Source organism: Musca domestica, unplaced genomic scaffold (genome assembly GCF_030504385.1).
Source record: "Musca domestica strain aabys unplaced genomic scaffold, Musca_domestica.polishedcontigs.V.1.1 1, whole genome shotgun sequence".
NCBI lineage: Eukaryota > Metazoa > Arthropoda > Insecta > Diptera > Muscidae > Musca > Musca domestica.
Genome location: NW_026712114.1, coordinates 17,367,165 through 17,391,480, shown reverse-complemented (window position 1 = coordinate 17,391,480; position 24,316 = coordinate 17,367,165). Strand labels below are relative to the sequence as shown.

Sequence of the window (24,316 nt, the reverse complement as noted above, 5' to 3'; positions counted from 1 at the left end):
TTAAAGAAATTTCTTAGGTACTATAATACAAGTATTCGGTTTATAGAGATTTTAAAATGAGCCTTTAAAAATAGACTATTTCTGAGAGAATGGCTTCAGCTCTTCTATGCGAAAGGCTTTTTATCTTCTATGAGAAGGGCTTTTTATCTTCTATGAGAAGGGCTTCTGCTCTTCTATTAGAAGGGCTTCTGCTCTCTTCTATGAGAAGGGCTTCGGCTCCTCTTCGGCCACGACTCTTCTATGCGAAGAGCTTCAGATCTCTTCTATGAGAAGGGCTTCCGATCTCTTCTATGAGAAGGGCTTCAGAGCTCTTCTATGAGAAGGGCTTCGGAGTTCTTCTATGAGAAGGGCTTCAGAGCTCTTCTATGAGAAGGGCTTCAGAGCTCTTCTATGAGAAGGGCTTCAGAGCTCTTCTATGAGAAGGGCTTCAGAGCTCTTCTATGAGAAGGGCTTCAGAGCTCTTCTATGAGAAGGGCTTCAGAGCTCTTCTATGAGAAGGGCTTCAGAGCTCTTCTATGAGAAGGGCTTCAGAGCTCTTCTATGAGAAGGGCTTCAGAGCTCTTCTATGAGAAGGGCTTCAGAGCTCTTCTATGAGAAGGGCTTCAGAGCTCTTCTATGAAAAAGGCTTCAGAGCTCTTCTATGAGAAGGGCTTCAGAGCTCTTCTATGAGAAGGGCTTCAGAGCTCTTCTATGAGAAGGGCTTCAGAGCTCTTCTATGAGAAGGGCTTCAGCTCTTCTATGAGAAAGGCTTCTGCTCTTCTTCTGTGAGAAAGATTTCAGCTTTCTTCTATGTTCAGGGCTTCAGAACCCTTCTATGATAAGGGCTTCAGAGCCCTTATATGAGAAGGGCTTCAGATCCCTTTTTATGAGAAGGGCTTCAGAGCCCTTCTATGAGAAGGGCTTCAGCTCTCTTATACGAGAAGGGCTTCAGCTCTCTTCTACGAGAAGGGCTTCAGCTCTCTTCTACGAGAAGGCCTTCAGCTCCTTTCTATGAGAAGGGCTTCAGCTCTCTTCTACGAGAAGGCCTTCAGCTCCCTTCTATGAGAAGGGCTTCAGCTCCCTTCTATGAGAAGGGCTTCTGCTCCCTTCTATGAGAAGGGCTTCAGAGCCCTTCTATGATAAGGGCTTCAGAGCCCTTCTATGAGAAGGGCTTCAGAGCTCTTCTATGAGAAAGGCTTCAGAGCTCCTCTATGAGAAGGGCTTCAGAGCTCTTCTATGAGAAGGGCTTCTGCTCTTCCTGTGAAAAGGGCCTCTGCTCTCTTCTATGAGAAGGGCTTCTGCTCTTCTGCTCTTCTATGAGAAGGGCTTCTGCTCTTCTATGAGAAGGGCTTCAGCTCATTCTATGAGAAGACTTCTGCTCATTCTATGAGAGAGGCTTCTGCTCTTTTATGAGAAGGGCTTCTGCTCTTCTATGGGAAGGGCTTCTGATTTTCTATGAGAAGGGTTTCTGCTCTTCTATGAGGAGGTCTTCTGCTCTTCCATGAAGAGGCTTGTGCTCTTCTATGAAAAGAGCTTTTTTTATATTAAAAAATTGTCTCATTTCCCTAGGCCAAAAATATCCTTTTTCGAAAAATTATCAAATGACCTAACCACGGACAAAAGTACGCAAAAACAAGGAAAATAATTCTCCCAAGCCTCAACTGAAAATATGGTACAACCTTACCTCTGTGTTTGTTTTTTTTTTTAATTTTTACCACTGCTGAGTACACGTAATTGTTGTTACAATTTGCCGAAGCCGTCCAAGCACGGTCGGCAGGTCAGTAAGATTTACTTAATTTTTTCTGTTGGTATTGAAAACCGCAATGTAAAGAAACACATACACACAGCTAACCACACCAACTGCCCCTGCCGATGAAGATAATCCCTTGGACATGCGGATGTGACACTAACTGGCAGGAAAATCAATGAACCCATCCCACCCACATTCATGGGGTGTAGGGAAACCATTCCAAAAAAATGGATTTCAATACAGTGGGAATTTTAAACGAATACTCTCTGACTGTGAAGACTGTCAAAATACAAGAGTTTCATTAAAGCTGGCTATGAAACTTATCACAGTGGTCCGAAACCAAAACTCTAAAAAATAATAGACTACTTAGGCTCAAAATATAGAAAGGAAACTTCAACGGAAGGCCTTTCAAGGGTCTTCAAAAGATAAAAGACCTTTACCGAAATTCTCATATATGTCGCAACACTGTGCAAAGGCTTCTCCCACGTTTGGTACCTGCAAACATGCAACATCAACACCCAATTACTTACATCTGCACCGGCATGACACACACACACAAAGTAAATAGTCTAAAAAACTGATTGCCAAACCCCCTCCCCCCACGTTTCCCAACTGTTTGGTACAGGTCAATCAGAATGTTACAACAACACTCAGCCATTGGCTTATGGCAAGTCCTTGGTCTGCCCCAAACATCAGAAAGATGGATTAATGTAAACATGAGAATACGAAAAGGAAAAACACGGACGTAAATTCAATGTTTACTCCATGACACACACACACCAACAGGGTGGTATATGGCTATGTGGGTACAGATCCAAGTCAAAACCTAGCTACGCAATGCCAATCAGAGTAAATGGTCGGAATTCATAACTGCTCACCGAATGAACAACAAAGTGTGAGAGTGGTGGTCTCGCAGTGCATTGGGCGCCAGTTTTGGATGGCTGGATATTTGTGGAACATCGTTCGAATCTTGGTGCATCAAGGGAGCGTTGCATTCAAGAGTGCGTGTTTACATGGGTGCCACACGTCATGTCGCCATAAGATTTGTACATGAAAATTAAATTTTGTTTACATTCACAATTTGTGCGGGATGATTCGACAAAGCTGTTGCGAGGGGGATACACTCACGAGGTTTATTATATTCACATGAAATGCGAAATGCACAGTGGAAGACAATGGAAAAAGTTTATCCCCTTAGAATTAAATTTAATCTTTTGTCGATTTTTACCAATAGAAACAGTGGAGGGATCTTCAAAAAGAGGTATTATTATGGTATTTAAAGAAAACAGTCCATGGTGTACAGTCAATTTTAATATTTAATGTGACACTTAAGTTCGGGCGTGCCGAACTCAGACTTCTAAACAATTCCATAAGAATATGCCGAGCATGGAGGGATATCGTTAAAAGGGATATGTACGAAAACATGGATCTGTTTAGAGAAATATCTGCCATAGTAACTATTGTGAACTCAAATGAGACCAAAATCATCGAAATAACGAGTACGGGTAGGTACTTCACACCACAACATGTTAGGTTCATGGGCAGTTCTTTCTAAGGTTTTTCCTTCATATTCCATAAACTACCAATTTACCGAAAATTCGGTTGAAAATTCAGAGAGCCCTTAACAAACTAAACCATCGACCTCTATGCCGATTTTCGATAAACACAATTCTAGACTGAATTCGGGCGCATGTACTAAAATCCAAGCAATTTATACTGGTACTACACATTTGGTGTAGAATAAACCTAAATTTGGATAAATATATACAGGGTGAGATGAAAAAACTGCAACCAATTTCAGACTGCTGTCGTTTCTCAGCCACTCGTCCGACAGCTGTTAAAATTATTTCAGTGACAGCTCATTATATTGTTTACAAAGGTACAAAAGCATTTTTGTGAGAAGTTTCCAGAAAAATAGTTATTCGTGATGGAATTCAAGCGTGATAGGGTGTTTTCCTTATATTTGGCTGGAAAAAAATATGGCTATCGTTAGAGCATCCCAGCATTTAAATGTGAATAAATTTTTTGTGTCTCGTACCATCGCTCGTTACCGTGATACCGGTAGCGTAGCACGACGTCAAGGAAGTGGAGGGAAGAAAGCAGCAACATCAGTAGAAATGATTCGAAAAGTAAAGAAACCCGCGTCGAAGTGGCCGAAAAATTGCTCGTGAGCTGAACATGTCGCAATATTCCATTCGGAACAAATATTGAATGAGAATGAGAATCCATTGAAATTCCAAAAAGTGCAAGAACTTACACCGCAACAGAAAGAAAATAGACTCAAAAGAGCTAAAGAGTTGCTTCGCTTGGCCGAAAAGGCTGAACTGTTGAATTAGGTTTTCTCCGCTCCGATGAGAAAACATTCGTTTCCCAGCATTTTGTAAACAAACAAAATTATCGTTTTTATTTGCCAAAGAGGTCAGCTGAAAATGTGCACCTTCGGTTGGCCACCAGAACTCGAGCGCCGGCCATGGTGATGGTGTTGGCCGCCATAACAGTCGATGGTCGCTCTCCGCTCGTATTAATCGACCGTGGCATCGGAATAAATGCCGAATATTATCGCGAAAATATTCTGAAGGGTGTATTAAAGCCATGGGCACGCAAACATTTTGGCCGCAGACCTTGGAAATTCCAACAGGACTCAGCACCTTCACATTCAGTACGCACCAAAGAATTGTTACAAAATGAGGTTCCTTCGTTTGTGTGTCCATCTGTCCGTTTATCCGTCTGTGTAAATCACTTTAGCTTCCGAAGGAAATGAAGTAGATTGGTAAAATTTTACTCAAATGTATATGTCTGCAGGACTTTCGGTATTGAAAATGAGCCATATAGGTCCAGGTTTTTGTATAGCCCCCATATAACGGTACTTCCCGATATTCGGCATTTTGATGATTTTAGCGACAGTATTCACCGGAATCGTTTCAAATTTGGTATTTAAAGTTCGTATTGGCTACTACAGCTCAAGACAGAAAATTGTCTATGCAGGTCCACGTCTCCGTATAGCCCCCATATAACGGAGCCTCCCGATATTCGGTACTTTGAAGATTTTAGCGAAATTATTTATCGGAGTTGTTTTAAATTTGGCATTTAAAGTTCGTAATGGCTAATGCAGCTCAAAACAGAAAATTGTCTGTGCAGTTCCACGTCTTTGTATAGCCCCCATATAACGGAACCTTCCGATATTCGGTACTTTGAAGATTTTAGGGAAATTATTTATCGGAGTTGTTTCAAATTTTGGCATTTAAAGTTCGTAATGGCTAATGCAGCTCAAAACAGAAAATTGTCTGTGCAGTTCCACGTCTTCGTATAGTCCCCATAAACGGTACCTCTCTATATTCCGTACTTTGATGATTTTAGCAACATTATTTACCGGAATTTTTTCAAATTTGGTATTTGAAGTTCGTAATGAATACTACAGCCTAAGACAGAAAATTGTCTATGCAGGTAGGTACAATACCCAATGAAATTTTTTGAGATGTCGTATTTGACGTCAGTAATGAATGTTATTGCCTGTGACAGTAAATTGTCTATGCTGGTCCACGACTTCGTATAGCCCCCATATAACGGTACCTCCCGATATTTGGTATTTTGAAGATTTTAGCTACATTATTCACCGATTTTTTATAATAATTTATATGCATTGGCTTATGACAAAAGCTGCATATGAAGGTCCATGTCGTCGTATAGACCCTAATATAACATCTACATTCGGTATTTGTAAGATTTTAACAGAATTTTTAACGGATTTTATTGTTTTTGAGAATTGCTAAATTCGTTCCAAATGGTGAAGGGTATTCAAAGTTCGGCCCGACCAAACTTACAGCATTTTTTTCTTGTTTTTATCTCACCCTGTATTTATCATCTATCAATGGAAAAAAGGGATATTCTAGTTAGAAAATGCTTTATTGATACATAGAAGACCTTAACCAGTAAATAAAGTCTTAAAGTCGAGCGGGTCCGACTTTATGGTACCCTACGCCACTTTGCTAATTTAGTAGAGCTCCGCATAACAATTAAACGTTTTTATGGGAGAATTCAATCAAACACGCTATGATTTTAATTATAATTTAAAGTTCAAAGGACTAAATATGCCGAAGCATTTGTATCTTTTAAATTCGGAATTGTATTGCCCATTTGGTGCACAATTAATTTGAAATGGGATAAAGATATATATGGGAGCTATATCCAAATCGGAACCGATCTCGATAAAATTTGGCAAACATATTTCTGAGCTGTATTTGATATATTTCCCTGAATATGGTTGTTACGAAGTGCATATTACGGCTGTGGGTAACAAATCGGATGAGCAGTATATATGGAAGCTATAGCTTTATCTGAACCTATCTTCCCCAAATTTGACATACTAGCTTCTAGACTCAATTCGTTCGTAAGTGCCAAATTCCATTTCATTTGGACAAATATTAGACGTTTTGTGCACAATAAAAAGTAAATCGGACGAAGTTATATATGGGAGCTATATCCAAATCTGAACCGATCTTGATAAAATTTAGCAAAGGAATTTCTGAGCTGCATTTGATATATTTCCTCAAATATTGTATATTATAGAGTGCATATTAGGGCTGCGGAGGACAAAAATAGCAAATCGGATGAAAAATATATATGGGTGCTATAGCTATATCTGAACACGTTACACGTTTGGTGCACAATAAAAAGCAAATCGGAAGAAGATATATATGGGAGCTATATCTAAATTTTGACCGATTATCTCCAATTTCAATAGGGTTCATCCTTGGGCCAAACAAATGATTTGTGCAACATTTCGTCTGGATAGGGCAGACGGACTGGTTTACAGACGGACAGATGGACGGACATGCATAAATCGATTCAGAATGTGATTCTATGCAGATCATCAAAAGAACTATGGGTCTATCTCGTTTCCTTTTGCCTGTTACAAACAAATGCACAAAGACATAATACCCTGACCTCCTTGTGGTGTAGGGTATAAAAATATAGAATGTCTAAAAGGTATTCAATTCAAAACGATTGATGTTTCCTTTTAATTCTTCTATTCATATGAAGGGCGTATACGACTTCTATTCATTGAATACTCTTTAGAGATCTTCTATATATTTTAGACCATTTAGAAGTATTATATTCGTAGAACACCGCTTACCGCCCATCTCAAATAAGTTGCTTAGATTCTTTTTTCTCATAGAAGGCCATTCTTAGAGGTCTCTTATCCTTAGTAGAGACGTTAGATAATGCTTATCCATTAAATAAAACCTAGAAGTTGTCTGTCAATTGAATGCCACTTTGAGGGTCTCGAACCATAGCAGACCATTTATATGAGCTCATTATCTCTGATGACTTCTTGAGGCATTCTGTCCAAGGTATGTCGCTTAGAGGTCCCTTCTTAAAAAAAAGGTTTTAATTAATTTTTCTCCACTATCCGGAGTTTTATAACTTGTACCCAACTGACCCATTGTGCGACGTCATCTTTTTTGAACCAAGTGCAGGCTAATGAATAACCATCACAAATGTATGCCATCTCATGGATATGTCAATGATGACGATGGCAACTTGAATTGAAATTATGATGAATGCGAATACAAATGTAATAGCAAGTGCGTCTCTTGACGAGAAAATAAACCAGAAAAGAGACTATGAACTGAAATGAAAAAAAAAACAACAACAACATAAAAACTAGTGTCTCTAAGTCTTTGAGCTGCAGTTTTAAGGAATCGAGTGACAGTTGACTTGCTTGTTTTCTGCTGCGTCCACAAAAGAAGACAAATTTTGAAATGTATGTTGGACCGTTGTCGTATGAATATGAAATATGTCACTGGTTCAGGGCCAGTCAGCAGCAATTTGGCCTGTGAAGAGGAAGAAGACACACACACACACACCCGGTGACCTGCCTGACATCTTGCAATTCATGCATTTCTTTGTATGGCTCAATGGCCTAATGCATCACGAATGAATGAATGAATGAATGTGGAACGAAAGTCCATTTGAGTATACAAATGAATATTTCAAATCTATTGACATTCACACAAATACACATTTAGACCGAATTGAGAACAAAAATGACTGCCAATGGCTTTAGGTTGCAGCAAGTTAAAGATTAAATCTTTACTTTCACAAATTCTCGAACGGATGGATGAATGAAGAAGCAGCAGAGTAGTAATAATGACGGCTTGACGGTCTCTCGTTGCCGGCTTGCGGTTATATAAATATAATTATCAAGTTTTTTGCAGTAAATAATTGTTGTAACTAACTCGGTTTGAAACCCAACCCCTCCCCCAAAAAAAGGAAGCCACAAAGTTCCGTTTTTTTTGTTTTGTTCTTCTTCGACTTCTTTTGCTACAAAGAAGAAATAAATATCTTGTTATTAATTTCTTTATGCCACAACTTTTAACCATCCTCTGCTGCTGCTGCTGCTCTCTCTTGGCCACCCCCTGCATCAGCGGTTAACTCAACAACTTTACCGCGTTCACTTGTTCGACGTCGCTGTTGTTAAGCTGCAACGTGCCCATTATGCCATAATGCACTTTAAACTTTTCTACTTTTGTAAATATTGTTTTAGCTGACTTAAAAATCTCTTAAGACAATCTCCTTTCTCTTCTTCTTCCTCTCCTCATGGGGCAGGGGCCAGAAATACATACGGATGGAATTGCATGAATTGTAAGTAAAGAATAACCCAAAAATCGTTAAGTTCTACGCAAAAATACGCGGTAAAAGAAAACATCAACAGCAAGTTGCTGGTTGTCGGTAGGTGGTAGGTGGTGGAGGTTGATGGCGAACACGAACAACAAATGGGAAGATAATCACGCACGTTCGACAACTTGAAAAAATAATTACATTGTTTTCGCCAGGCTGCAAGTGTGTGTTTCCTCTTCTTCGAATTGCAGTCGAAACGGAAGAGAAGTTGCCACTGAGAACAAAAAAGAAACGAAATTTTTAAGTAGTACATGCAACACTCAGAAAATGTTCGCCGCAACAAAGTAACTCAATTTAAGAACGTTAAAGAAGGACTATTTTTTCAAAAGCCTGTATATCTGAACATTTACAGGTAAAAACGTTTTAAGTTCGGCCGGCTAAACTGTTAACAGCATCAATCATGAGATAAAGAAAATATACCGTACCGATGGTACCGATCTCCTGCTAAAATGGTACCAACAATTCAGATCCGCTTTATGGGTGATATGAGAAATCATGTTGCTATTCAAGCAGAAGACTGCGACAGAAGACAGAACCCATTAAAAACAAGTATAAAAGTATCGGTCGGTTTTGCCGATAGATGTATACCCTCAGCCAATGTTCGATTATTTCAAAATATTTTGACTTCTGTTGTGATTATTCAAATGTTTAACCCCTTATGCAGTAGGTTCCGAAGGAATGGGCCAATATCGGCCATTTCGTATCGGACCTTAATAAATATAATAATATTTATAATATAATATCACAACGGCCCTTTTGTTAGTGGAAATAATGGGATGTGTAAAATATAAAGATAACCTAATGCTTGTTTCGGATTTTATAAACCTTTTTGTTATTCAAAAACTTTGACCCTTTGTGGGGAAGGTACCAGAAGAAATGGTCCAATCTCTACCTTTTTATAACAGATACTGTGTCGATAGAAATATTCAGATGTGCCAAAAGTAAATGGAATCCGATGTTAAATTTGCGTATTATGAGCTTAATGGATATTCAAAATTTCGACCTTTGTGATATTGTCCATCTTAACACCAGACTTTGGGTTAATATAAATATTGGGATATGTGAAATTTAAAGACAATTAGTCTCTTACGTCACATTTTCTAAGAGTTGTAATGATTCTAAATTTTTGCCCTTTGGGGGGGGGACGTACCAGAAGGAGTTGACCGATATTGTCAATAGGCATATGGCTGAGGTATAAAAATATGGCCAAATACCGAAAATCTGGAGGTACCGCAATATGGGAACTATGGGAACGTAAACCTATGCGAAACACCATTTAAAAATATAAAGCACGAAAATATGAAGCATAGAGAAATGTTTATCTTTTTCGCAAGTCATCAAAATCTTCCAATTTTAAGTTTACCTTGGAGGATATTATTAAAATAATTGCACAATGAACACACACTCACATTTTCTGTCCGAAACCAGTTCAACGATTCCACCTTCACCAATACCAAATTTAGTTACATTTAGATATACGATACTAAATGTATATAGTACCATTTAGTGATTTATTAGTACACCTTTGAAAAACCACCACAAGATACCAACAGGGATTTCAGCTCTATATTGAATTCACTCAGTACCAAATTTAGTAGCATTAAGTATTTTTCGACCCATTTTAGTATGCATTTTCAGAACAATCTCCATATTTCAAGGTCATATAGGGTGAGATGAAAAAACCGCAACCAACTTCAGACTGCTGTCATTTCTAAGCCACTCGTCCGACAGCTGTTAAAATTATTCCAGTGATAGCTCCTCATATTGTTTACAAGCGCACAAAAGCATTTTGATGAGAATTTCCTAGAAAAAAGTTATTCGTGATGGAATTCAAGCGTGATAATGCGAATTCTTTATATTTGCTGGAAAACCCACAAGTGGCTATCGTTAGAGCACTCCAGCATTTAAATGTGAATAAATCTATTGTGTCTCGTACCATCGCTCATTACCGTGATACTGGTATCGTAGCCCGACGTCAAGAAAGTGGACGGAAGAAAACAGCAACATCTGCAGAAATGGTTCGAAAAGTACAGAAACGACTTGATCGAAATCCGCGTCGCAGTGGCAGAAAAATAGCTCGTGATCTTTTGTGTCTCGTACCATCGCTCGTTATCGTGATACTGGTAGCGTAGCCCGACGTCCAGCAAGTGGACGGAAGAAAACAGCAATATCAGCAGAAATGGTTCGAAATTTAATGAAGCGACTTGATCGAAGCCCGCGTTGCAGTGGCCGAAAAATGGATCGTGAGCTGAATATATTGCAATATTCCATTCGGCAAATATTGAAAAATGAGCTCAGGGAAAATCCATTTTAATTCCAAAAAGTGTAAAAACTTACAACGCAACAGAAAGAAAATAGACTCAAAACTGCGGGTGAACTGCCGAATTCGGGTTTCTCCGTTGAGAAAACATTCGTTGTCCAGCAGTTTGTAAACAAACAACATGATGGTTTTTACTTGCCAAATAGGTCAGCTAAAAATGTGCACCTTCGGCTGGCGACCAGAACTCAAGCGTCAGCCATGGTGATGGTGCCTCCACAACAGCCGATGGTGGTTCTCCGCTCGTATTAATCGACCGTGGCATCAGAATAAATTGTTGAATATTATAGCGAAACATTTGGCCGCAGACATTTTGGCCGCAGACCTTGGACATTCCAACAGGACTCAGCACCATCGCGCGCCTCCCAAGAATGGTTACAAAATGAGGTTCCTTGCTTCATTTCCAGCGCACAATGGCCACCAAAATCTCCGGATACCAATTCGTTGAACTATTGTGTTGTTATGCTTTTTCCGACATTGTTTGCTTTCTTCAATAAATTAAAAAAAAAATAAAATCTGACTTTGTTACAGTACTTTTATCTCACCTTGTATTTTTTGTGAATAAAATGCAGGTCGCATGTATTATCCGATTGAGGTGAAATTTTTCGAAATTGAAATTGGTAGGAATTGCTTCAAACTTGGGTATAGCTCCCATTCATATCTTCAACCGATTTCAGGTTATTTGTGCACCAAATGCCTAATATATGTCCAAATGACCTGAATCTTGGCACATCAGACCCAATTCAGTCTAGAAACGAGTATATAAAATTTGGAGAAAATCGGTATGCACTCCACAACAATAATATTTGGTACCCGATTACTTATGGAGCTCAAAAATAACCTCTGATTACTCAGATTAGGATATACCTCCCATATATACCTTTATTCGATATCAGTTTTATTGTGCACCAAATGTATATCTTTCAAGTTTTTTGTGCACTAATTGATTAGATTTTTTTCTTTGAGTGTAATATGCAACACTGTTTAATTGATTCCACTTAAAAACCATACACATACAAACACAAAAAATCTCTGCACATATTCATGTATATTACACAAATACACGCACCGACACTTAAGAACATCCGCATATGAATAAGTTGTCAAATAAAAAAGGCGCAGCAAAGGATTAAAGGACTAATGGTGAGAAACGAAGAATCAAAGAGAAAACAAACGAAACGTTTCAGAAAAGCTGACAAAAACAACATTAAAATCTGTGAACGTTTTTTTGTTTGTCTCACCAAACAAGCCAACCTACCACAATATTACGGTCATTGACATGCGTGTAACACATTTGCTCACTCACATAATTACAAGCAATGGCTGTCGCAAGGCTCGATTAAGAAAACCATGGCAAATCAAAACAAACAAAATGAAAGAGAGGAATATGAATGAAAATATGCGAAGGATATGTCGACGCATTCTGTCCTGTCATTCATTTGAATTTGATGAAAGATATATCCATTTCTTAAGACTCGGTTGAGGAAATGATAAGATGGAGGATTTACTGTTGACATTTGCCAGGTCTACACCTTGGGAGTATGATGTATGGATGGAGAAGATGCATATTACCAGCAGTGATTTCGTAAAAGTACCTAGCTTAGTCTTAAACTAATGTTCAATAAATTTGATTGAAAAATGCCTCGATACCCAACAAGTATGGCTAAATATCTTGGATGCATTTCCGGGATTTCTTTTTGAGTTTGACAAATAAAATAAACAAAATTTTTTAACAGCAGGTCCTTTAGCCATCCATAAGGTGAGCATGTCTGTTTGAATCCTTTTCTAGTATTTAATTTCTATAAAGCTAATTATGTTGACCATTTTTTCAGCTCCTGTAAAGTGGATTATTGCTTTAACTTTGTACAAGCCATCCGTCTCTAGTAGTTGATGAACTTTGACTTTTTATGGCCTCCAAGTTTTTTTTTTTTGTGTTTTCCAAAAAAAAATTTGTTCATCTACCAACTGCTTAATAAAGTTCTGGCAATAAATTTTCACTTAAACCCCTCTTGGCATCGAAAGTTTGTTTCGGTCGTTTTTTCTCTTCCCTCCCTCTCTCTCTTTCCAGCACAAAGAATAGTTTTTCTTCTTCATTTACAGCGACGTGATCGTGCAACGTGTCGCTTTTCCACTCGTTCCATACATCTATGTCCCTCAGGATTATTTCCGTTCTTGGCCATAAGTTGTGGCGGTGGCATGGCTGTTGGTGATTTTCTTCACAGTTTTGTGAATGTGATAAATTTATTACAACGTCCGCCAAGTGACCAACATCAGTAACCGAATGCCCTGGCCGACAGTAGCAGCCAGTCATTATTTAAGTTGGGCACAGTGGTGACAGAGGGGAGAGAAGTGTGAAATTAGTAAAATATATGGAATTTTTGGAATTGAAAGTTCTTTATGGGGTATTGTAGGTAGATAACTTTTTGTATCCTAAGCGTATCATATAAGCCTTTTAAGCATAAAAAACAATTAGGTCTTCTATTTATAGAACATCATGAAGATGACTTCCTTGTATAGAAAACATTTAGGACGTATTCTTAGTGCGGAATGTCTTACTTAAAATTACACAAAGGAATTTCTTATGTAAAGAGAAGGGCCTTTTATGAGACCCCAAGGAAGGCCGTTACATATGGATGAAGCTTAGAAGATAAAAAACTACAACCAACTTCAGACTGTTGTCATTTTTAAGCTACTCGTCCGACAGCTGTTAAAATTTATCCAGTGATAGTTCATTATATTGTTTACAAGCGTACAAAAGTATTTTGGTGAGAATTTACCAGAAAAAAGTTATTCGTGGTTGAATTCAAGCGTGATAGTGTGATTTCTTTATATTTGGCTGGAAAACCACAAGTGACTATCGTTAGAGCACTCCAGCATTTAAATGTGAATAAATGTTTTGTGTCTCGTACCATCGCCCGTTACCGTGATAATGGTAGCGTAACCCGACGTCAAGGAAGTGGACGGAAGAAAACTGCAACATCAGCAGAAATGGTTCGAAAACTAAAGAGGCGACTTAATCGAAACCCGCAACGAAGTGGCCGAAAAATGGCTCGTGAGCTGAACATATCGCAATATTCCATTCGGCAAATATTGAAATATGAGCTAAGGGTAAAGCCGTTGAAATTCCAAAAAGTGCAAGAATTTACACCGCAACAGTAAGAAAATAGACTCAAAAGAGCTAAGGAGTTGCTTCGCTTGGCTGAAAGTGGTGAACTGTCGAATTTGATTTTCTCCGATGAGAAAACGTTAGTTGTCCACCAGTTTGTAAACAAACAAAATGATCGTGTTTACTCACCAAAGAGGTCAGCTGAAAATGTGCACCTTCGGTTGGCCACCAGAACTCAAGCGCCGGCCAGCTGGTGGTCGCTTTCCGGTCGTATTAATCGACTGGCATCAGCATAAATGACGAATATCATCGCGAAAATATTCTGGAGGGTGTATTAACGCTTTGGACACGCAAACAATTTGCCCACAGACCTTGGACATTACAACAGGACTCAGCACCATCGCACTCACCACGTGCCACGCAAGAATGGTTACGAAATGAAGTTTCTCGCTTCATTTCCAGCGCACAATCGCCGTCAAAATCTCCGGATACCAATATGTTGGACTATTGTGTCTGGAGTATTTTGGAAAGCAAGGTTGGCACTAAAAAATACCAAAGTGTCGATCACCTCAAGCAAGTGTTTCGCGCGGAATGGACCAAAATACCGCAGAGCAAAATTCTGGCAGTGTGTGACTGTTTCATTGGCCGTTTGAAGACCATAATTCGTGCCAAAGGTGACCAATTCGGAAAAATCTGAATTTATTCTAAAATTCGATGCTATTTCCGACATTTTTTGCTTTAAATCAACAAAATTAAAACAAAAAAATTAAGAATTATGGCCTTTGACTTTGTTGCAGTTTTTTTTATCTCACCCTGTATGTGTAGACGGTCTAGAGAAGGATTTCGACATTCTTTAGGAGGAAACCCTTGGGGAGGTTTAGATTTTGTCACGCATTACCATAGGGAAGACTTTTAAGTATAGAAGACCTTCGAGAAAATTTCAGTGTAGAGAAGAACGTTGGTAAGAAGATTGTAAAGAGGTCTCCCATACTCAGAATACCATTGTGAGGTTTCCTTTGTAAGTAAAGACCTTGGGGAGGTCTTCTTTATATGGAAGACCGTTGGAAATTTTGCTTCGTAAGTAAAGCTTATTTGAAAGGAGCTGATTGATAGTGTCTTTGTAAAGAAGACCGATGAAAGTAGTTCTGTATAAATGACCGGGTAGTTTGCTATTTATGAAAAAGAGTTGAGAGATTTTACATATAAACTATACCTTTTTATGTCCCAGTGATCTGGGAGGTTTTACATGTATAAATTAACTTTCAGTGCAGAGAACAAATTTAGGAGGTATTCTATGTAGAGAAGAACGTTGGAAGTTCTTGTGAGTACATCGTTTATGTTTAAGAAAACCCAAAAAATATAATATCCCATCGGATGATCTACATAAGCAATCCACATATACAAAAGTAATGTGCACTTTGTTAGTAATTGAAGTTCTCTGGAATGTGTGAGCCGACTTTGCTTCTGCAAACTTTATATGAAAGGTGGTGTCAATTCCGAGGCTTATGTGTACAAATGGTACGTGTATTGATTTATAGGTTACAGCGATTTTGGTACATTAATTTCGAAATATAGTTCGGTGAGTGCCTGACTGATTCATCAAAGCTCAGGCGATACAGTTGAAGCTACAATTTCGAAATTTTCATGTAGGTCACTGTTGGCGTGTAGGTAATAGATAAGACCGGGTCATTCGAAATTCGGGGTTTTTCGGTTTTCGCACAGTTTTTTTTTTTTTTCGAAATTCGCACTAAAAGTATACTAAATGATCCATAAATTTGATCCTTTGTATTGAGCAAACGGATGAAGCTACAAATCCGAAGTTAGGAATTATGAGGTAACAAAATTTTTTGTGGACATTCAAACTATAAGTGCAGTGAAAGTACAAAATTTGGTACCCTTTGGAATTATGTGAAAGGATAGCTATAAAATCTAGACATTTGGTATGAGAGTGAAGTTGTGGGAAGTAGGGTTGAAATGAGAAGGTGTGTTTGGAAATTCGTAAGAGTGTAACTAAGAGCTGTAAATGGTACTAAACTTTGTAAAATTTGGACGAAAGGAGATGGACATTTGAAATATTTGTATTGGGGTCACTGCTGGTGGCTGAGTGGGATACAAATCGGAACTATATAGTATTTAGTAAATGTGTTTCTGAGCAGATCGCGTCAAGAATACATATATCTATATCTGAACCGATTTTCACAGAATCACACAAATGACACACTTTCGCTCATACCAATTCTGAGCCAAATCCGCTAAATTCGAGTACTTGGTGCACAGCTGAAGCTACTCTCAAATAGGAACTGACATCGATAACATTTTGCAAATGTATTTCTGAACTGTATTGGATAACTCTTTCCAAATACCGCTGTTATGGAGTTCATATTAGGATTATGGACCATTTAAATAAGAAATCGAATGAGCTGTGTGTGAAATTTGAAGAGAGTGGGATGCTTATTTCGCTTTATTTTTCAAAATGTTGAACCCTATATGGCCAGGTACCAGAAGAAATGGTCCGATCTCTGCCATCTTTATAACAGATCTTATGTTTATGAAGATATTGAGATGTACCAAGTCTAAACGGGATCGGATGTTAATTTCGTGTTGTATGAGCTTCATAGATATTCAAAATTGTGACTCTTTGTGGGGCAGATACCAGAAGGAGTAGACCTATATATCACATCTTCACACTAGACCTTTTTTTAATAAAAATATTGTGATGTGTGTAATCTGAAGACAATCGCTCTTTTACATTGCATTTTATAAGAGTTATAATTATTCAAAATTTTTACACTTTGTGAGGGAGGTACCAGAAGAAATGGGGCGATCTCTACAATCTTCGAGAGTTATCGTGCGCACTAGTCAGATAGATGGACGGTAGGACATCGCTAGATCAACTCCAAATGTCCTGAAACGAATTTGGTCCAAAGAGACCTAGGGTCTAAAACCGTTATTTCGATGAGGGCCGTTATGGCCGTATCAAATGATATATACTCTCTCTAGCCATAGGGCTGAGAGTTGGCTGGAATAAGGGTTCAAAATTTTCACCAAAATAATCCTCGTATTGTTTTCTCAAATATCACAGATTACCTAAAATCTAAGGATTCCAGGGAATCTTAATCCGATAATAAAAATTGTAAAATTGGGGTGAATTTAACCCCTCAATTGTGGATAATTTGTGATGGCAACTTTCAAAGCGCCAATAAAGCTGTCATCTGTTTTTACCTCTACTTTCATAATCTGCTGGAAAATGGCATTTTGTCGCCCTAGTTTATCAAATTTTGCAAAATTGCAATATAAGCAAACTAAGGACATCTGGGGTTGCCTATGGTCTGTAAATTTAAAAGGTCTATATGCCTTCTAACTTGTGTTTCCAGCTTCCTGTTCCACTGTCTCGACCACTAATACATGTAAACGATAATCTTTTTCGATAGTTTTGTGAAATTTTTTAATGTGCTACTCTTAGTTCGTGCTACCATACTCTTACCATAAAAACATTTGGGCATTTGCCTCAGTAGCCATTGGCCTATTTAAGCCATATGTTTATGGACTTGGCCATTGTAGAATGATGTCGTCAATACACTATGGGATTTTGTGGATTTGTGCTAAAAATACGTGCAGCAGCAACAAAAAATAAGTCATAAATTGCAAGTTATTCACATCACAATGGATATTAACTTCGGCGTTGCTACAATGAAGTTCGTGGCGTTTAATGAAGTTAGTAAGAACTATTAACTTGTTAAGTAATTATTATCGCATTTTGTTTAAAACTTTAGTGAGGAGAGGAGAAAGAAATTTTGATAGTTGTTTAAGGGATTTTAATAAGGTCGACTGAAGGTCAGTATAACACAGTAATTTGGGTGAGGTGAAAAAACTGCAACCAACTTCAGACTGCTGTCATTTCGAAGCCATCCGTCCAACAGCTGTTAAATTTATTCCAGTGACAGCTCATTTTATTGTCTACAAGCGAACAAAACATTTTGGTGAGAATTTTCCAGAAAAAAAGTTATTCGTGATGGAATTCAAGCGTGATAGTGTGATTTCTTTATATTTGGCAGGAAAATCGCATGTGGCTATCATTAGGGCACTCCAGCATTTAAATGTGAATAAATCTTTTGTGTCTCGTACCATCGCTCGTTACCGTGATACTGGTAGCGTAGCCCGACGTCAAGCAACTGGACGGAAGAAAATAGCAACATCAGCAGAAATGGTTCAAAAATTAAGAAGCGGCTTGATCGAAACCCACGTCGCAGTGGCCGAAAAATGGCTCGTGAGCTGAACATATCGCAATATTCCATTCGAATATTATTGCGAAAATATCTTGGAGGGTATATTAAAGCCTTGGGCACGCAAACGTTTCGGCTGCAGACCATTCAGCACGTGCCACCCATGAAAGGTTACAAAATTAGGTTCCTCGATTCATTTCCAGCGCACAATGGCCACCAAAATCTCTGGATATCAATCCGTTGGACTACTGTGTCTGGAGTATTTTGGAAAGCAAGGTTGGCACTAAAAAATACCAAAGTGTCGATCACCTCAAGCAGGCGCTTCGCTGGAATGGGTCAAAATGCCGCAGAGCAACATTCGGGCAGCGTGTGACGGTTTCATTGGCCGTTTGCAGACCTTAATTCGTGCCAAAGGTGACCAATTCGAACAAATCTAAACTTATTCTCAAATTTGATACTATTTCCGACATTTTTATACCCTCCACCATACTATGGAGGGTATATTAATTTTGTCATTCCGTTTGTAACTCCTCGAAATACTCATGTCAGACCCAACAAAGTATATATATTCTTGATCAGCGTAAAATTCTAAGACGATTTAGCCATGTCCGTCTGTCTGTCTGTCTGTCCGTCTGTCTGTCTGTTTTAATCACGCTATCTTTCGAACAAATTGAGATAGAAGGCTAAAATTTTGCACACATGTATATTTTGCCAGTAGGCAGGTTAAGTTCGTAAATGGGCCATGTAGGTCCACGTTTTCATATAGCCCCCATATAACGGTACCTCCCAACATTCGGTATTTTGATGATTTTAGCGACATTATTCACCGGAATTGTTTCGAATTTGGCATTTGAAGTTCGTAATGGATACAACAGCCTAAGTCCAAAAATGAACCATGTAGGTTCACGTCTTCATATAGCCCCCATATAACGGTACCCTCCGATATTCGGTATTTGGATGCTTTTGGCGACATTATTTAACGGAATCGTTCCAAATTTGGTATTTGAAGTTCGTAATAGATAGTGCAGCATAAAATAGAAAATGAGCCATGTAGGTCCAAGTCTTCGTATAGCCCCCATATAACGGTACCCTCCGATATTCAGTATTTGGATGATTTTAGCGACATTATTTACCGGAATTGTTTCAAATTTCGCATGTGAAGTTCGTAATAGATACTTCATCCCATGCCAGAAAATTGTCTGTGCTCGTCCACGTCTTCGTATAGCCCCCATATAACAGTACCCCCCCCCCCCCCCTATAATCGTTATTTGGATGATTTTAGCTAAATTGTAAAGAGATTTTTCTTTAAGTTTCGTATTTAAATATTGTAATAACTTATGACAAATGTTGCCTATGGAGGTCCACGTCGTCGTATAGGCATGCGGTATTTTTAAGATTAAGAATTTTTAACGGATTTTATTTATTTATTTTTTTTTTTTTTTTGGAAATTGCCAAATTTGTGCCAAATGGTGGAGGGTATTAAAAGTTCGGCCCGGCCGAACTTATAGCTTTTTTACTAGTTTGTTTTTAATGGCGTTTGAATTTGTTGCAGTTTTTTTTTATCTCACCCTGTATGTATGTATATGTATGCATATATTTTGCCAAACAAATGTTATCTCCAGATTCAGAAAAGCTGACTATGTGGATTCCACCAATGAAATCTTATTCGCCTTCTTTATCGAAGGCCTAATGGTATTCCATGAATAAAACGCAATGTCGTTTTATGAAGAAAACCTAAAATTCTTGCTGGAAATCTTATATAAAATCTTATAAAAATTTCATATTAAATCTCTAACTTTTTCCAAAAAAACACTGGACGGCCCTAATATTGGGAGATGCATTTTTCTTTAGATAAAGGAGTTGTTATACCTCGTTTCTTTATCTTCTTTAATTAACTTCCATGTTGAATCCTACTCACCGGTGTCGAATACGGATGCGCCGTCAAACGTATACCATCCGCTTCAAGATGTCGCTTAACCAGCGCCTCCAATTCCTTCATTGTCGTCGGTGTATCACATTCTGTGGCCAAAATCTCATTACTACTACTCAACGCCTTGGGATCGTTGATCATGACATAGACCAGTGCTGCGCCCTTCTCCCTTAGCGTTCGCACACTCTTCAACAGTTTGCTACGATGCTGGGCATTATCGACCCCAATGGCGTCCAGATCGATTTCCCCGATTTGTTTGCATATCTCCAGTTCGTCATAGCCGTTCTCGAGAAAACTTTCCGCATATTGTTGCAGTCCGAGGGCCCGCAGCCATTCGCAAACAATATTGTTGTGCGGCATATTTTCGTATCACGTAATGTGCGGCGGGGGCATAAAATCAATCGGAGCAAAACTAACTTTCGGCGCCTTGAGGGCCGATTTTAATTTCGTTGTATTCGCCGTTGATGAGGTCGATGAAGAGGCGGTGGAATTCGTGGGTGTTGCAACGTTACTTGACGCCGAGGCGGCAGCTGCAATGTGACTTACAAGTGGTGTGGCATTATCTGTTGATTGTTGTTGCTGTTGCTGTTGTAATGTGGGAGCCGTCTGAGCCGTTAGACTGTTGGTTATGGCCGTTGCCTTCATATCATCGAATTATTGATTTGACACTTTTGGGGGGTAGAGTTCAGTGGTGAAGTTGAATTTTATGGTTTATTGTTTTGTTATTGAAAGCTGTAAAGAAAATAAGTTGATATTTTGTTAAAATATATATTTATAACATGATATAATAATTATATATAAGTTTCTCTATAAGCTAATTTGCAAGAATATCTCTCTATGAGAGTAAATATTTGAATAATAACTCCATTTTAGGACTTGCCAGAATCTGCTATTCCTGCAATTTTTTTTAACTTTTTTCTAGAAGACAGTTCATATTCCGAAAAAGTAGTATATCGTTTATTGAAATTTAAGCCAAACCGGGCTAAAAATGCGGCGAATAAAGAACTTTTTTAAACTTTTTAACAGACAAATTTGTCCGAGAAAACAATGGTAGAATTATTGTCAGCTTCTGATTGGCTGAAATGTTGATTTTAAAGGATTGCGATCAATTTTTCTTCCCGTAAAGCAATGTATTACCTAAATTGGTTTAGTTTGACTACATCTTCAGACTTGGAAGGATTTAGTGATATTATTCAAGTATATCCTTTTTCGGAAAGAATAATAGGAAAATGTTTACCTTTTATACCAAAAAGTCTTCAAAATCTTTCGTTTTAAAATTTACGGACCAGGATATTAGTAAAACCATTGCACAATGGTTTCAAATCAAATTTTTTTGTCCAAAACCATTTCAACATCAACACAGTTTCAAAACAATTTCCATATCTCCACAGACACCAACAGTGACACCCATATAAAATTTGAGGACTCAGCTATATTCCTTTATAGGACACATTTCCACATGTCTCAATTCCATATACCAACAGAGATCTCAATATGAAATTTGAGCGTTTCACCCCTAGCCCTTGACCCAATACCAAATTTAGCACCTTTTAGTACTTTTCGTTTACCAAGTATTCATTTCCAAAACTACTACACACCAATATCGACCATAATTCATTTATCATTTCGTACGTTTCGTCTCTCCAATACCACCTCCATAACTTATATAACACACCAATTCTGACTCCAACACCAAAATTCAAAACTGATTACTAAATTGTGTACCATTTATTACCTTTTAAACTATTGCAGTAATTTTTTCTAAAAAATAATTTTAATTTTAGTGCACATTAATAAGTATTTCTAAAACTCCCAACATACATTACAGTCATTCTAATTCCAAATTTTAAGATTCCAGCCCTATCGGTTCGCACAAATCTAAATTGTACCAAATTTATCACACACAATTTCGAATTTTCAAACCTACACTCAAATTTCCAAAAGCACCTTCATAACTCAATCATTCTCCCCTTGGAAATGTTATTTCCAAATTTCAGAATTCCAGATCTATCGGTTCACCATAATTCCAATTTGTACAAATTTTAGTACCATTTAGTATGCATAAGTACACATTTCCATAACAACCTGCATCATATAATCCAGAAATCGCATTTCGCAATATCGGAATTACAGCCTTATAAGTTCATTCTAATCCTAATTTTTCCAAATTAAGTACTAGTTAGTACACTAAGCACGCACTTCCAAAACTTCCGCCCCAATTGTAAAATTCTGGATTCCATTCCTATCGTTTCGCCTAGGTACAAATTGTAGCAAATATAGCACCATATAGTACAGATAAGTGCGTATTTCAAACGTTTCCTATATGCCCCATTTATCCCAATTCCAAAGTTCAGCATTCCATCCTTATCGATTCGCCATAGATAAGTACGAATTTCCAAAACTTCCTTCACAACCTAATCATACATTCCAACTGTAATCTTAATTCCAAAAATCAGGATTTACCTTAATCCAAATTGTACCGTACTACATTTTTCCAAACTACCAGCATATCCCAATCCGACATTAATCTTATTACAATTTTTCAGGATACCAGCACTATTGGTTCACCAAAATCTAAATTGTACTAAATTTAATACCATTTAAAAAAAATATAAATAATAATTTTCATAAATACCTCCATCATACAATCCAATAGAAATCTTATATTCAAATTCCAGGATTCCAAATCTGCCGGTTGGCCCAAAATTTAAACTGTACCAAATTTTGAACCATTTAGTACACATACAGAGTGAGATAAAAATAACTGCAACAAAGTCCAACTCCATAATTTTTACATTTTTTTAATTTTATTGAATGAAAGCAAAAAATGTTGGAATAGCATCATATCATAAGTTTATGAAACCGTCACACGCTGCCCGAATGTTGCTCTGCGGTATTTTGGCACATTCCCGGCGAAGCGCTTGCTTGAGGTGATTGACAATTTGGTATTTTTTAATGCCAACCTTGCTTTCCAAAATACTCCAGACATAATAGTCCAACGGATTGGAATCCGGAGATTTTGGTGGCCATTGTGCGCTGGGAACGAAGCGAGGAACCTCATTTTGTAAACATTCTAGGGTGACGCGTGCTGAGTGCGATGGTGCTGAGTCCTGTTGGCATGTCCAAGGTCTGCGGCCAAAATGTTTGCGTGCCCAAGGTTTTACTACACCCTCCAGAATATTTTCGCGATAATATTCGGCATTTATTCCGATGGCAGCCCACACCATCACCATGACCGACGTTTGAGTTCTGTTGGCTAACCGAAGGTGCACATTTTCAGCTGGCCTCTTTGGCAAGTAAACACGATCATTTTGTTTGTTTACAAACTGCTGGACAACGAATGTTTTCTCATCGGAGAAAACCAAATTCGGCAGTTCACCACTTTCGGCAATGCGAAGCAACTCCTTAGCTTTTGTGAGCCTATTTTTTTCTGTTGCGGTGTAAGTTCTTCCATTTTTTGGAATTTCTATGGATTTATCCCGAGCTAATTTTTCAATATTTAAGGAATGGAATATTGCGGTATGTTCGGCTCACTAGCTATTTTTCGGCCATTGCGGCGCAGGTTTCTATCAAGTCTCTTTTTTACTTTTCGAACCATGTCTGCTGTTGTTTCTGTTTTCTTCCGTCCACTTCCTTGACGTCGGGCTACACAAAATATTTATACACATTTAAATGCTGGAGTGCTCTGACGATAGCCACTTGCCGTTATCTAGCCAAAAATAAAGAAATCACATCATCACGCTTGAATTCCATCACGAATAACTTTTTTCTGGAAAATTCTCACCAAAGTGCTTTTGAACGCTTTCAAACAAACACAAAATGAGCTATCACTGGAATTTTTTTAACAGCTGTCGGACGAGTGGCTTGGAAATTACAGTAGTCTGAAGTTGGTTGCAGTTTTTTCATTTATACATTTCCGAAACGATCTCAATATAGTCTACACACAAACAGCAGCCCTAATACCAAACTTCCAATTCTAAGCACTATCTGTTGACCCAATACCAAATTTTAGCAAATATAGTACTATTTAGTACTTTTTATGCACTTTTAGTACACAATGTAAAATTACCACTTTTTCACAAACCTACCACCAACAGGGACCTCAATACAATATTTCAAAATTCCAGCTTCATCCGTTCACCCCAAAACCAAACTGTTCCAAATTTACTACCATTTTGTAAACATTTCCAAAACTATTTTCTCTATAGAAAATTTGCTTTCCAACCTGAATTCTAAGAACAAATTTTAAGTTTTTAGCTCTCTCTGTTCACAGTAAGAAATTTTGTACCATTTTAGAACCTTTATATTTAGGTTATAAAAGCTTCTAAAA

At 38.0% G+C, this 24,316-nt stretch overlaps 1 protein-coding gene across 1 annotated transcript in view; it reads right to left on the bottom strand.

The window, feature by feature from the left end:
* LOC101894007 (uncharacterized) overlaps positions 1-20,495 on the bottom strand; it is a 39,993-nt gene extending 19,498 nt beyond the window's left edge. The window contains exon 1 of the mRNA XM_005191052.4: positions 19,975-20,495. Coding sequence (XP_005191109.1) covers positions 19,975-20,346 — 372 coding nt within the window. The 5' untranslated portion in view covers positions 20,347-20,495. The remainder of the gene's footprint in view (positions 1-19,974) is intronic.
* Positions 20,496-24,316: the final 3,821 nt, after the last annotated feature.